At 41.0% G+C, this 14,136-nt stretch overlaps 1 protein-coding gene across 1 annotated transcript in view; it reads right to left on the minus strand.

The window, feature by feature from the left end:
* OTOG (otogelin) overlaps positions 1-9,546 on the minus strand; it is a 92,189-nt gene extending 82,643 nt beyond the window's left edge. The window contains exons 1-5 of the mRNA XM_026793191.2: positions 9,456-9,546; positions 1,629-1,721; positions 1,250-1,404; positions 742-860; positions 51-256 (exon numbers count right to left, since the gene is read on the minus strand). Of these exons, the coding sequence (XP_026648992.2) occupies positions 51-256; positions 742-860; positions 1,250-1,404; positions 1,629-1,721; positions 9,456-9,537 (655 nt within the window). The 5' untranslated portion in view covers positions 9,538-9,546. The remainder of the gene's footprint in view (positions 1-50; positions 257-741; positions 861-1,249; positions 1,405-1,628; positions 1,722-9,455) is intronic.
* Between the last annotated feature and the right edge of the window lie 4,590 nt (positions 9,547-14,136).

Below are 14,136 nucleotides of genomic sequence, written 5' to 3' on the forward strand. Positions count from 1 at the left end.
AACCACCAAAACCAACACATTACACAACAAGAAGTATATTAAATACTCACCATAACTAGTTTCCATATCATCCTGCAGAACAGCGTTATTGTTTCCACACAGTCCATGGGTTTTGCCCAGGTACTCTGGTGCCATTTTGATGTACACTGCAGATGTACCATCCCAAGCCAGGGTAAAGGCATACTGGTGCCTGACCAGGAAGTACCCAGCTAGTTTCTGGATGCGTAAGTTTCCAATAACATAAGGTAATTTTACTCTGGAACCAAAAATACTATATTAGGAAATGTAACCATTAAAAATAAATAAAATAAATATAAATATAAAATTATTTTCTTTATATATTTATATTTACATTTTATTTAAAATAAAACTAAATATTTACACACAGAACCAAAATATTACCTTAGGAAACGTAACCATTAAAAATAAATACCTGCTGATGCCTTCCTCACACAACTGAAAATCCCTGATGTCAATATTTAATAACTCCACTAAAACCAGATGAATTTGCAAATAACAGCAAAAATCATGAATGCCAATGATTATACTTGATTCCATGTACCACTAATTTAGGTATCACCTTTCTCAGACACTACTCAGGAAATGCAGAGTAATTATTGCAGCTGTGGTCTGGATGCTTTTTCAGCCTACCAAGGAATAACTTTGCATCTCTGTCATCAAAATGATACCATGACATTAAATCCAGTGCAACTACAGCATTAGAAACATGACTGCAATTACCCAAATCCTTTATAGGTGACTTCACTGCTCATCTTTATCTGTTCATCTCCAGAAAAGAATAAACTAATGGACCTTTTGCAGGAATAAGGAGAAGAATGGCATTCGGGATCATTATTCACCTGCCAAACAAAATCAATGTTTTAATTAAATCCTTTGAAATAAACATGTAACAGAACAAGTACCCCCAAATCTGCACTCAGCATGGGAACAAGAAGTTTGGTCCCCCTCTTGTGGAAAAACCTGAGCAGTGTCTCCATAGCCATGGTCATGGAGTGGTCTTTTCACAGCTTTGAGTGAACAAAGCAGGCTTTGGAAGGACACACACCAGTCTTATTCCAGCTGTTCACATTCTATGCTATCATAACACATAGCCCACATCACGTTAAAATCACATCTAGATTACATTTTACAGCCCCCTATTATAATCACATTATTTTTCATCTCCTAAAATTAATACATTATTAGCATGTTCAACAGTTCAAAAGAATGTAGAAGTGCCATTCCCTACCTGTATGGAAAAGCTCTGCTCATCTAATTCAGTGTGTCTCACAAGGGCATACGTGGATTTCCCAGAAAAGTAATAGTAGAGTCCATCAAAAGTTTCAAAATTATACTGGCCCCATGTCCTGCAGATGTGATCTCTCTCAGCACCTGTGTTATACACTAACAAAAGGAGAGTCACTTGAGACACAGCACTGGTTTTTCGATACGAGCAGGAGCTGAGATGGGGCAGTGCACAAAATATGCTGTGAAATATGATGACATAAAAGAAAGGAGGAAGCAAATGCTGCAGCATGAAGGGAAGCTTTAGGCAGAGAGCAGTCATTGTAGCTGTGGGAGCACGAGTGCAAGCCCAGAAACCCAGCCAGATTTCTCTCCTTACACACCTGTCTGGCATCGCGGCCCCGTCGCGTTAAACCGACTGCAGTTGCACAGCTCCCCGTACACACACTCACCTCCATGAAAACATGCAAGCGAATCTGAATGGAAGCAAAAAAAGCATGTAAAAATTAAAGTCTGATAGGCTTTTTTCTTAAGACCCAGTTCTCTCAATGAACATAACTCTGAGAATGACAGGAGTTGCTAACTTAGCAATAAAGTGACCTGGAGAACCTAACCAGGCCGACAAAACTGAAACAGTGTGAAGACTTCAACCCAAGTCACACAGCCAGATCAATAAATCTATTGCACCTTTAGAAAAGCCAAATCAAAACGTCTGCAACCTCTGTTAGTCTGACATGTTTTCAGTCCCCTGAGCAATGACTAGAGGGAGTGAACAAGTACTACACCACAAAGAAGCCCAGAGCCCACATCCACATACAAGTGACAGCCTGGGGGGAAGCTCTACCAGGAGGAGAGCAAGCTACCTTACAAATACCTATGTTCTGATCCCAGCTGGGTATCTGCACCTGCCTGCCCTCCTTCCATCTCACAGCTTCCATGTAACCAACCACAAGCACTTTCCACAAATCCCTGATTTGCAATGACAGCTTTGGCTTTGGGCTTGGGGGAGGGAGGTGTTGCTTTGTTTTGGTTTTTTTTTTTAAATTTCAGTTTTCCCTGTGAAGATCCCTATCAAAATATGACAAAAGTTTTCACAGTCTAAAGAAAAACGTGCAGAAGCAGAAAGAAAGTTTCCTGTTACTAAATTTAAACTTCATGATTAAATCTTCTAAAAAATTGTGATCCATTTACTTATTTTGCTGCTATTTGCTCCTATAAAGTTTGTATAGGAAAGGATTTTAATAATTTGCTATTATACCATCATAAGTTTTTTTAGAATACAAACTGAGATTACTTTTGTTGCAGAAAGCAGGTAAGTTGCTCAGAAGAAACTGTTTCCCAAAGATACAAACTAAAGGCTTGCTTTCTTTTATGTTTACAAATACATCATTCTTGAAAAATAATCCTAGCATGGTTTGGGTTGGAAGAGGTCTTAAAGATCATCTTGTTCCAACCCCACAGGACCAGGTCTCTGAAAGCCCCATCTCACCTGGCCTTGAACACTTCCAAGGGTGGGGCATCCACAACTCTGAGCAACCTACTCCTGTGTCTCACCACCCTTATAGTAAATAATTTCTTATTAATATCTTTAGATAATACATTATCTAAATTTACTCCCTTTCAACTTCAAGCCATTACCATTTCCATTTGCAATCACATTATAAACACGAAGTAATTATCTGAAGATTTTCAAAATATCCAAACAATTAATTTTGAATCCCTTGCTTTCAACAAGCAGCCTTGCACCCACCAATTAAAAAAACAAACAGGAAAAAAAGGGGGAAAAAAAAGGCCATGCTCAAAAGAACCAGGCGGGTAGACAAAGTAAAAGGCAGTGCTTCTTTGCCTGCTAGCCCAACTATCCTGCTCCTTCCTTTCCTTGCCTGGCAGTGCCAGGTCAATAAAATAACGCAAGCACCGTGCAGAAAGGTCCCAGCTCACCCTGCCTGAGCCATCTCATTTACATGCTCACAGTGACCAATCTTGTCAATAATGCAAAAGCCTGTTCCTCTTGTCAAGAGAGGCAGACATTGATCTCTTTCATCTTGAGTGTCGTGAGACCTGTGTAACCAGAGCTCTGGTCTCTGTTCTTTGCTTCTCTAGGATTGTGCCCTGTTGCCTGTCTGGTTACAATAATGTGCAATTAGGCTGCAAGTCATGTTCCTCTGAGCCGTAGAGGAAGTTAGCCCCCTTTTGATGTTTCAGGTTGAATGATTCCTCTCTAAGCATGGCTCAGGTGACCTGCTCCAAGACATGTTTGTTCAGATTGTGCAAACAGTCAGCTGACCTGGGGACCCTTGCTGTCACTGTGAAGGATCCCTGGCTCTCTTTTTGAGAGAAAGGGTGTTAGTCAAACCTGAATAAATAAAAAAATCAAATTACTCAATCACAAGCATTTTCTTCTACATGAAGACCTCTTTTGTCTGTGTGTGTGATTCTAAGAAAATATCATGATCTCAGTTACTAAATTTGTTTACATCCCTTTTTAAAACACTATGAAGTGTCTTTCCTTACACTGCATAGAACACCTGGGTGTGCAAATATTAGTTATCCTTAAGTAGGTAATGAGGAAAGCAGCATTGTTTCAGATCACATTTAGTGCTCCTACTACTGTAAATGTGGCCTTCTTTAATCATCCCATTCTGATCCATTAACACAGAAATACTTCCCAAAGTATTCAGAATAAATACCCTGTAACAAGGAGTTCATTCTAATCTTTGTCATTAAAGGAATATGAGCTCTCCAAATAAGCTAACCCATATGACCATATCACAAGTTTATCTCTCCCCTAGAAATGTGAGAAACATTTTCATACTTGCAGAAAGGGAAAAGACATCAAGACTAACTGAAAGTTAAAATTAGGAAAGTTTACAGAAGAATATTTTGTCCTCCATTAACCTGAAAGCAACACCTATTAAAAACTCCTCAGCTCCTCTTTCCCCTTTGACATCATGCCAGTTGAGTGCCCTGGGATGGAATCTGAAACTGAAAACTGGTGAGAATTTTCTAGCAGAAAACAGTAGGCCTAAGTGGCATGATTTGACTCACATAAGTAATAATGGGTAATAATGCCACTAGAACCTGAAGATCACCCTGATAATTCCATCATTGCTGCGATGAAGCAACCAGCATCAAATTCTTTCTTTATCAAATAAGATGAAGGCTTGGGATCATCTTGCAACACAGGTCTGAACTCTTCCCTGCTGCCCTCAGCTTAAAGACTCCAACCCCCTGTAATTCCTGACTAGGCTGCAGCCCCACGGGCAGGGTTATTTTAGTTCCTTGAGCACATGGGCTCCTTTTCAGTTCACCTCTCTTTTAAACCCTTCTATGAGCAGCAGCAGAACCTTGAGCCTGTTATTTATCAGAGCCTTTGAAACAGTGTGACTTTAATCCAGCCCACACCACTGCAAGGGGTTCTGTAGGGCAGTGTCCAAGCTCCTCACAGAGACACTCCTCATCAGCATCATGATAGCTGTTCAAAGGCATCTTGCATCCTCACCAAAACACACATTTATTTTGAAATATTATTATTGATGCAATGTATTTTGCGGCTTTGGATCTCTGATATGGTACACACTTGGCTTTATCTACTTTCTTACACTACTTCTTCTCCAATGAATACTTAAAATCTCTTGAATTTATTTCAGTTCCAGTTGAACTCCATATCCTGACTTGCTCATCCATGATTTGGTTTCTGATCCAACATGCTCAGTAGGAATAAAATAAGTCATTTATCTAGTGTGGAGCCCTTCAGCATGAAGTGAGATAGCCACTATAAAGAAATGCTCTCCTCTTGGAGCACAAGGATGTAACTGCAAAGAAATCTTCTCTATGTATTCCACACAAAAGATAAGATACTGAATCAAAGAGACATCTAAAATAAGATTTTCTCACTTTCATTCAAGAAAACATACATTTTGAAATACTTGATTTTTGCTTTAACTTCCACATGAATATAAAAGCTTGAGCTCAGGTCTGACCTCACTTTAATACACCACTGTCACCAGTACACTATGAATTCTTGAAGATTTGTGCCTGATTTGTACCATCCTATGAGTATTTTTCTGTAAAACATTAAGTACTTCCTAGTGCTACTATTTTTTCTACTATTTAAGACAGAGCACGAAAAAAAAAAAAAAAAAAAACGCAATGCCAAATAGACACAGGTTTCCTTCCAGGGTATTCATTACTAGATTCAGATAGAAAGAAAACTAAGTATGAAAGATTAATTTTGAGACCTGAAATGATAAAGTTGCTGAAGCAAGACAGATACAAGATCAAGCCTACACCTTCAGTTCTTATGATTCTGCCTAGATATCAACTTTGACCCAAGCAGCTTCAGAAATTTGAGGTCATTTACAGAAATAGAGAGGAATTATATTTTTCAGAATTCTTTAAAAATTCCACATTTTTAAAGTAGCTATGCAAGATTTGATGTGTAGTTCAGTTAAAGAGTCTGAAGATAATCACAGAACTAAAATAACCAATTACTTTAATTCAACAAATTTTATTCTTGAATGGAAAGGCAAAAAAGCAAAGAAGAACAGGATAAGAATTTTCAAGAAACCGAAGTTAGATCTAGAGCCACACTTAAAAGAGTAGAATACATACATAAAACCTAATATTTAAATTTTTGCAGTCAACTTGCTTGAAATTCTATATTTTGTAACTCTGCATAATTTCCACTGCACGTTTCTCTAGGTGCAAGTTTTCAGGTGCTCCTTCAGCTACAGGAGAATTAATACAACAAATATTTCCTGGTTTTTTTTTTTTACTCTTCAACTTCACAGTCTTTGAGAGCACCTGCCTGCAGTGGCACAGGTTTTTCCCTGGCACACAGGCTTCAGCAGGATGCAATTTTACAGCATGCAAAATTTTCCTCTCCAGGATTCTGAAGTGAATGAGATTTTAACCCTTCAATTTTAAGAGCCTTCCAGCTAGTTGCATATTTTCTGTTCTGGCACACCTCCTGAAATCAGTTCTCACACACACATTGTAAGGGATAAACATCTTCTGTGACTTCCGTGAATTATGCCTGCTACAGCATTTCAAAACAGGAAAATCTGTAGTTCTTTGAATGTTAGAAATTCTCAGCAGTAGCCTGAATATTTCCAGAAATAATTTGGTTTGGCTGTTTCAGGTTCTTAATATCCTTTAGCTAAGGAGTTTCCTGTTCTAGGTCTTAGGGCTTTTTTACAAAAAAAAAAAAAAAAAAAAGTTATTTTTTAAATTTTACACGAATAAGATTTGTGTGGAAGGAAGTTAAAAGCTGAATAACTACATAAACTACACATTAACTTCAATTATTCTGATACACATTTAAATCCTATGTTCCCTGGCTACAAGAAACTAACACAGAACTTTTCTCTTGGCATTTGCTTGTGCTAATACAAATTTTTTGTTCCATTGACAGATAAGACACAACATCACTTTCAGAAATTGTTTCAATTGACTAACCTAACACAAAGGCAAAGAGATCTCTTGGCAAAAGTTATTCCACATAAAATGTTGTGGTGTGTTGCAATATCCTGTTTTACCTTCTCCCTTCCCCCTCGCCCCTCGCTGAGTGTGCCCTGTCAATCAGGCTAACATACCAGCAAGGCGTCGTGTGATAGGTGACCCTAGTACCTGGAGACCCTGCCCCTTCACCTGGTTGGTGACTCACCTGTCCCCTCCCCTTCCCCTGTCCTGAGCTTAAAATGTGAATGAGACCATGCGGCCCCATGCTGTTATCAGCAGTAGCCCAGTGCAGACATATCTGTGCTCATGGAATAAACATCTGGCTACCTTCTAGCAGAATCCGCTCCCTTCTTTTCTTCACCATCGCCAGAAGCTCTCCCCTGAGGAGAACGGAGTCCTGTCTTGTGCCCCGCTGCACTCTGCCGCCAGCCAAGGTATCTTTGAGGTAAACACCGCAGAGCTGCCTGTGGCCCAGCAGCGAAGGTCAGAACTGGCCTAGGCACCATCTAACTGGTTATATTGGGATACATATTCCAATAATAAAACACATTGGTTTATCTTTTTACAGAGTCACAGAATGCAAGAAAAACTGGTATTGCAGGAAGAAATAACTGCAATGTAATTTCATTATAATCACATTTCTACAAGTATTTCAAAGAATAATTTTCTTAGAGACATTGCTAAAGCAGAGAAAGCAGCTGACAGACTATCTTGCTGTTTTGGTTTCGGGTTTTTTGTTACTGATTTGGGTTTCTACTTGTTCAGGTTTGTAAACAAAAAAGGTTTATTATTTCACATATCCCCAGATGTTTGTAAATCCCAGTCCATGGGCAGAGTTATCACAGCTTGCCTCTCTCTTTAAATTGGAGAGAACAAGAGGAAAACTATTTTTCTAAGTATTAGGAGCACTGTACAAAACACACCAGGTTATTCTTTTGTTTTTTAATACATCTTTCACACACAGCCAATAGACTCCAACTGCCACACACTTCACTATGATTTAAAAAGCAAACTTCCAAGCCTATGCATTCCAGTGTTTTTAAAAGAGTTTAATAATGCTAATTTTATTTGCCTTCAAGTATGAGCAATTGTTAATAACTTTTAAGGTGTGTGTTCAACAACATTGCCTTTCCAAAACAAACATATCAGAAATGGAAAACCCACACTGAATAGTTTTGCCTCACAGAAAGACAAATTAGAATGAAACCAAAAACTTGATGCTGTTACATCTACAGAGAGCAATAAAACCTAATTCTTGCCATCATAACTGCATTCTCCTCTAGAAGCTTAGTCATGTGATGAGTTAGCATGAGACACGTGTAAATATTTTATTCTTCCTAGCTCCACATTTGTTCTTCCATTTCTTAAATATTCGGGCTATTTAAAAAGCTGTAAACTTGCAAATAAACGCTTGACAAAAGCTCTTTAATAGAAGTCTTGCAAAGGGTTTATGTGCATAGCATTTATGGTACACTTGAACAGTAAAACATTTTAGAAGCTTTTTTCCAGATCTGAAGCAAAAAATGAAACCTACTAATTTTAATTAAAGAAATTTTCTATAGGCAAAGACTAAACCCAGGGAAACAAACAATTCTTATGACAACTAATTTCTCAGCATGATCTGCTTATCTTCTCTGTCAGCTGCTTTATTTAGTATTTAAAAAGCAAAACAACTTCTTGGTCAATAAGATGGTACTTTCCTCAAAAACAGAGGAAGTTTTATCAGTATAGAGTGCTAGGTCTCTAAAGCAATTTTATCATACAATCGCTACAATTCTTTTTTCATATACTGGAGAGATATCCATAGGTAGTAATTTTATTTGTGGAATATTACGCTCCCCTAAACTCTTGTATCATTCCTCCATGTTCAGCTACACACTTCCCAAAAGCTTCTGAAAATACTGCATACTGAAGACATGAAAAGGTTTTGGAGATGATACAACCCTAGGCACAAATTATGAGTCCATTCCACATTGCCTTTTGGGCTGTAAAGCTATAGGATGCAAATTGAGACTATTCACTATAATGTAGCGATCCTTGCAATCACATCCAATGCAATCAGGCTGACTACAGCGAAACTAGAAGATTTGCAAAACTAACTAAAAATTACTGAGTTACTTTGCCTCATTCTTCACCTTTGTACAAGACCAGCATGACACAGACCTTTCTCAAAATTAACGTAGAAAGTCTTTACCCTTCAGCAAAGTTATTTTAAGCCTGTCCACTTCACATCAGAAAATAAGATGAATCAAAAACCCAAAGACACACATTCCTCAAACAAATGCCCACCACTGCAAGCTGGTGGCCAAAAGGACCTCATCCTGCTAACCCATAGATGGTACACACAAACAGCATCTGCAGGTTACCTCAGCAGAAACAAACAAACAGGCTCCAAGGACAAAAAAAGTACAGGACAGGCAAGCTACTAGTGTCTAAATATCAATCCACATTTTTAGATATACTACTATAAAAATTCCTTTCTGAAAAGTCTGTATTACAAAACCTGTGGTTAGGAATAGTCTCCCAAATTATCAAATCAGAACCAGGTGTAAACTTAAAGCTAGATGAAACTCCATGACAAATTTCCATGCTCCTGTGTACCCTTGAAACCAAACAAGGTAAAGCCTAATTATCATCAAGGCATGTATTAGCTATTTTAGGAATTATTTTCTTCCTAAGAATGATTAAACAATGCAGAAAATAAGGGAAAAGAAAAGTTACTTTATGTACAAACATAAATAACTTACTGGGTGGTCCACATTTCATACTGTGAATTCTCCTGTCCCAGGACAAGGACATTGCTGTAGGTGAAGTGTTATAAACTGCCATTTCAGACTCCTTTCAGAAAGAACAAAGAAATCAGCAGCTATAAACAAAACACCTAAAAATCACCTCTGTCTGTCAGTAAATTCACCATTTTCAGTAAGACTATTGCTTTGTATTGGCTTTCTATTAAGTTCTCAAAAAGCACCATTGTAAAGTAAAAAAGTACACTCTAATGCCAATGCTTTTTCTTCTTCTTTCCTCCTAAACCGTACCCCTTACTGAAGATTTCCGCTCAGTAGGCTAGCCCAGAAAGAAACAAAAAGTTAATTTCTATATTCTGAATTCTTGGTGGGAGAACCTAAATCCAGGAGCATTCAGTATTATTGGTGGTTGATTTGGTTACTTGTTTGCAGTTTTGTGACACTTTTTCTTGCTGAGCTTTTCCCAGAAAGAGCAGGGAGAAAGCAGAGAGAAAGGTGACTCCCTCTGAGGAGCCGGGGACAAGGGCTACAAAGCAATCCTGCCTTTTCCCACCCTCGAACAAGGGAGCGGGAACCACACACCCTAATTACATTTCAGCAACGTGCCATGAGCGACACAGCTGAGTTGCCAAGACAAACCACATCCAAAACCCTGAGTGCTGAGCTCCAGTGACCCGATACTGCCAGCTCGTTTACCTCTACCGAGAGGCAGAAAGGCTCCCACAAAGCAATTGTTGACCTCAGACCCCAGCTTTTCCTCGAGCAAGGACACTGTACAGCACATAACTTCTTGAACAAGCTGAAGCTCTAGATACAATCACAGAGCTTTTCTCACTCTTCTAACACTAAAGTTGCATTCAGGATTGAGAGTCCTTGGGGCTGGGATAAAATACACACTCGAAGGCAAATCCTGAAGAATTACCAAGGGTGAAACAGCCACCGAAAATACAGATGGTATCACAGCAATATACAGGTATATTATTGAGGAGCACATTATCCTGACGCCAACCAGAACACGCAGCCCTCTGTCCCTCACCGCCAGCCCCCTCAGAGGGATCTCCCTAGGCAGCAGCGCTGAAAACCCGGCACCACCTGGATTTATAAACCCACAAGCCCTGGATGCAGTGTGGTGGATGCTCTCTTTCCGAGGCCTGCCTGGTGGGAAGCTGCCCATCCCAGCGGCCCGGTGTCCCCTGTGAGGTGCAGTGGTGCCCGGTCCCGCGGTACGCGGCCGCATCCTCACCTGCACCGCCGCGGCCAGGCCGTCCCCGCTCCGGGCTCCCGCGGCGCTGCCTCGGCTGAGGGGGAGAAAAGAGCAGGTTTGGCTCGGTCCGGGCAGCGCAGTACCCACCCAGCCCGGAGAGCCCCCGCCGTGCCCGGGCCAGCTCTTACCTGGGGAGCGGCAGGTTCCCATCGGCCGGGAGCTGCGCCCGGGCAGCCCACGGAGACAGAGCTGGAAGGCAAGGGCGGCAGGTTAGCGATGGCCGGACTGCCCTGGCCGCCCTCCCATAACCGTGCCGTGCTATGCTATGCTATGCCACGCTATCCCATCCCATGCCATGCCGTGGCCGGCGGGATGCTCACCTGAGGACAGCCAGGCGCCCAGCAGCGCTCCAAGGAGGAGCCGGGTCTCCATGCGGGCAGCAGCAACTTCCCGCGAAGCTCCAGCCGCTACCTGCGCCCTGAGCTCATCCCGCCCGGGCGGGCGGGGTGGCCAGGGGGTTTATCCGCCCCCGGCCCGGCCCTGCCCCGGCACCCGCCCCGGACACCGCCCCTCGCTCCGCAGCAGGTCCAGTCCGGCCATCGCCGCTCCCGCTGTGCCCAGCGCTCAGCTCGCCGCCTCCGCGCATTCGCTTCCATTTGTCCGCTCTCTGGGCTTTTGGGAGCTCCGTGTGCCGGTGTCCTGGCAGCAGCAGCAGCTGGGAGCGCCGCTCTAAGCGCCCACTCCGGGGCCGGCGGAGCCGGGGCTGCTCCCGCAGCTCCTGCGTATGAATGGGCACTGACCGAGCGCTCAGCGCCTGCCCGGCGCGGCAAATCTTGTCCGTGTTCAGCACGGAGCAGCGGCCCCAGTGAAAGAGGTGTCAGGGCTTGAATAGCGAGGGCATAAGTGAGACACACACTGAATGCAGCATACAGCTAACGTAGGGATGGTGTCCATAGCTTCTGATAACCTTTTAATTTACTATAAATTCACACTCTGGAACTCTCTTTGAAGCCTTTTCCATGTTTATTCCTCCTCTTTTTTCTTTCCTTATTTCACCCTTTATGATTAAATTTGCTTCCTTCTATTATGTTTTTTCCCCCTTCTCTCCTCCTATTTCTGTTACCTTTGCTGTTATTTTCCCTTTCCCATCTGCTGCTGTCTCTCTCCCCATCATTCTTCAGGTTTGCATATCTTATGACAGAAGCTTTAGAAGCTGCCCATACCAGGTGAGAAACTGTCTCAGATAAAAAGGGGCCTTTTCTGACTGCTTTGGGAAGTCTGTTAACAGTAAGTCATTAAAAAGATCTCTTTTCTGCCTTTGTAATTTGTCCCTGTGGATTGTGTTTCATTTCTAATGAAATGATGGAAAACTAGTGATGTTTTCACTGAGAATTCTGTTCCCTCCTGTAAGTGTTGGAGGGAGAATGTGCTTGAGAGAAAAAAACCGTGAGGAATAAAAGATATCCCTTAACTTTGACACAGCCTTTTCCAAATAACCCCAAACAAATTTTTAGAACTATGTGCAAGCCTCAGCCTATATCTGCTCTGAGGGCAGCAAGTGCTTGGCTTTGGTGCACTTTCACTGATCCAAGTTACATTAATGGAAGTAGAGAAAGCAGATAAAAGCAACAGGGATCAGGTTACACAACACACACTTTAATGTATTTCTTTGCCTACTAAATGAGCTGCTCACTTTGTTCATTTTCTCTTTGCGCCACAAGTAGCAAACAAGAATCGAAGGTAATTTAGAACCAATTTAGATGCAATTCGATTTCTTGCTAGGAAAGATTTCATTATCTAAAAATATTAAACAGTCATAATTACACCATTTTTTAATATATGGTGCATTTGAAGCAATGAAAACTTCAGAACCATCTCATAAATTAACTGGTTTACTTCCAGTTTTGGAGCATGAGTTAGCTTTGTGGATTTGTTTTCTTTGTATTTACACACAGTAGAGCACAGGAATTCATGTAACAGCAGACTAACAGCCCACCAAGTTTGTCATCCTTCCTGCACTGTGTCCTTTACACGATGATTCGGAGCAACTTGCACATCACCAAGTGAAGTCAATTTCACAATTCTTTACTACATGGAGGAGGAGTTTCTGACTCTTGGGAAGTTTATCTGTATTATAAAAGCCAGTTACTTTCTTTCAAATGTACATAGCTTTGAGCTTGGATAAGATCTATTCCTGTAAAGCCTTCTAGAAATGATTGATAGATATCAATGATTGTTCTAGACTATAAGTAAATTTAAAGGCTCGACATGCATGGGTTATAATGCGTGCTTAAAAAATTTTGTTTTCTTCTTTCTCTTTTCAAATACAGGATAGTTTTGTTTTGCATGTGCATGGCAGAAATTCTGTATCTCTGTGTTTAATTCCATATCTGTGTGGAGAAACTAGCTTTTTGGTATTGTGTGGTGCTGGAACCTGGGTAAAAGTGATTTATGTATTAATAGCTGCAATTTTAAGAGCAAATTGGTTTCTGAAAACAACTGTATTTTTCTATTTTTCTGTATACAGGCTTAATATGCACTCCTCTCGTATTCCTGACACCTGATATGATAAATGGGTAGTGTACATACGGCTGAAATGTTCCAACATAGCAAAACCATCTGAAAAGGCTAAGAGCAATTTCTAATGAGCCAATAAAGCTTACAAAAGTTATCTCATAGAAATAATAAAATAGAACACATGGGCGTTTATGGCAGTATGGATTTTTTTTTTTTAAATCACGCTTTTATATGTATTCATACAAGTTTCCAGTCGGCTGGAAGGAAGAGAGGTTAAGCTATCTGTCCTTAGGTAAACTCTGCTCTCTCTGGAGTTATGTGGTTAAAGGTGATTCTGCGAGGAGACCAAGAGACTTGGGTGAGCAGGTGTCTTCCACTCACTGCCTCCTGATTGAGGAAATCTATGATCTTGAACCACAGCAGGGAAAGTGGGAGAAGAACCAGCAAGACAAAAAAGTATGAAAGAGATTAGTCCAAAATAGATTCCTCTTCAGGTGCTCTGAGCTTGATTCTTGTGCAGTTACTCACAGCAGCCACGTCAGAGGCTGTATTTGTAAGCAACAACATTGTGGGAAAGGCTGGGGGAAGTCTGATCTAGACAATGATGCATTAGCTTCACTCTGCTTACCTAAAAACAAAGAAGTTGAGATTATTTGCCGTACAACAATTTATTGAAGCAGGTTTTTTCTGCTTGTTTGGGCCTAGATTGTTTTTTATTTGATTGTTTTGCTTTTAACCCGGGTGTTAATATGCTTTAAAGTTCACATATTCGTGCTTTCCTTAACTATTAGAGTTACTGACATGCATGCATACCTACAAATAGAGGAGAGAAATTGGTATGGGAGCTAAATGCCCTTGTAGCACACCGCGGGGCAGGGGCCGTGTATGGATGCATGTTTATTTTGGTTTTACTTTCTCGGCCGTTCCGGCAAGCCCAGAGCGGGTAGCGGCGCCCGGCTG

Source organism: Zonotrichia albicollis, chromosome 6 (genome assembly GCF_047830755.1).
Source record: "Zonotrichia albicollis isolate bZonAlb1 chromosome 6, bZonAlb1.hap1, whole genome shotgun sequence".
NCBI lineage: Eukaryota > Metazoa > Chordata > Aves > Passeriformes > Passerellidae > Zonotrichia > Zonotrichia albicollis.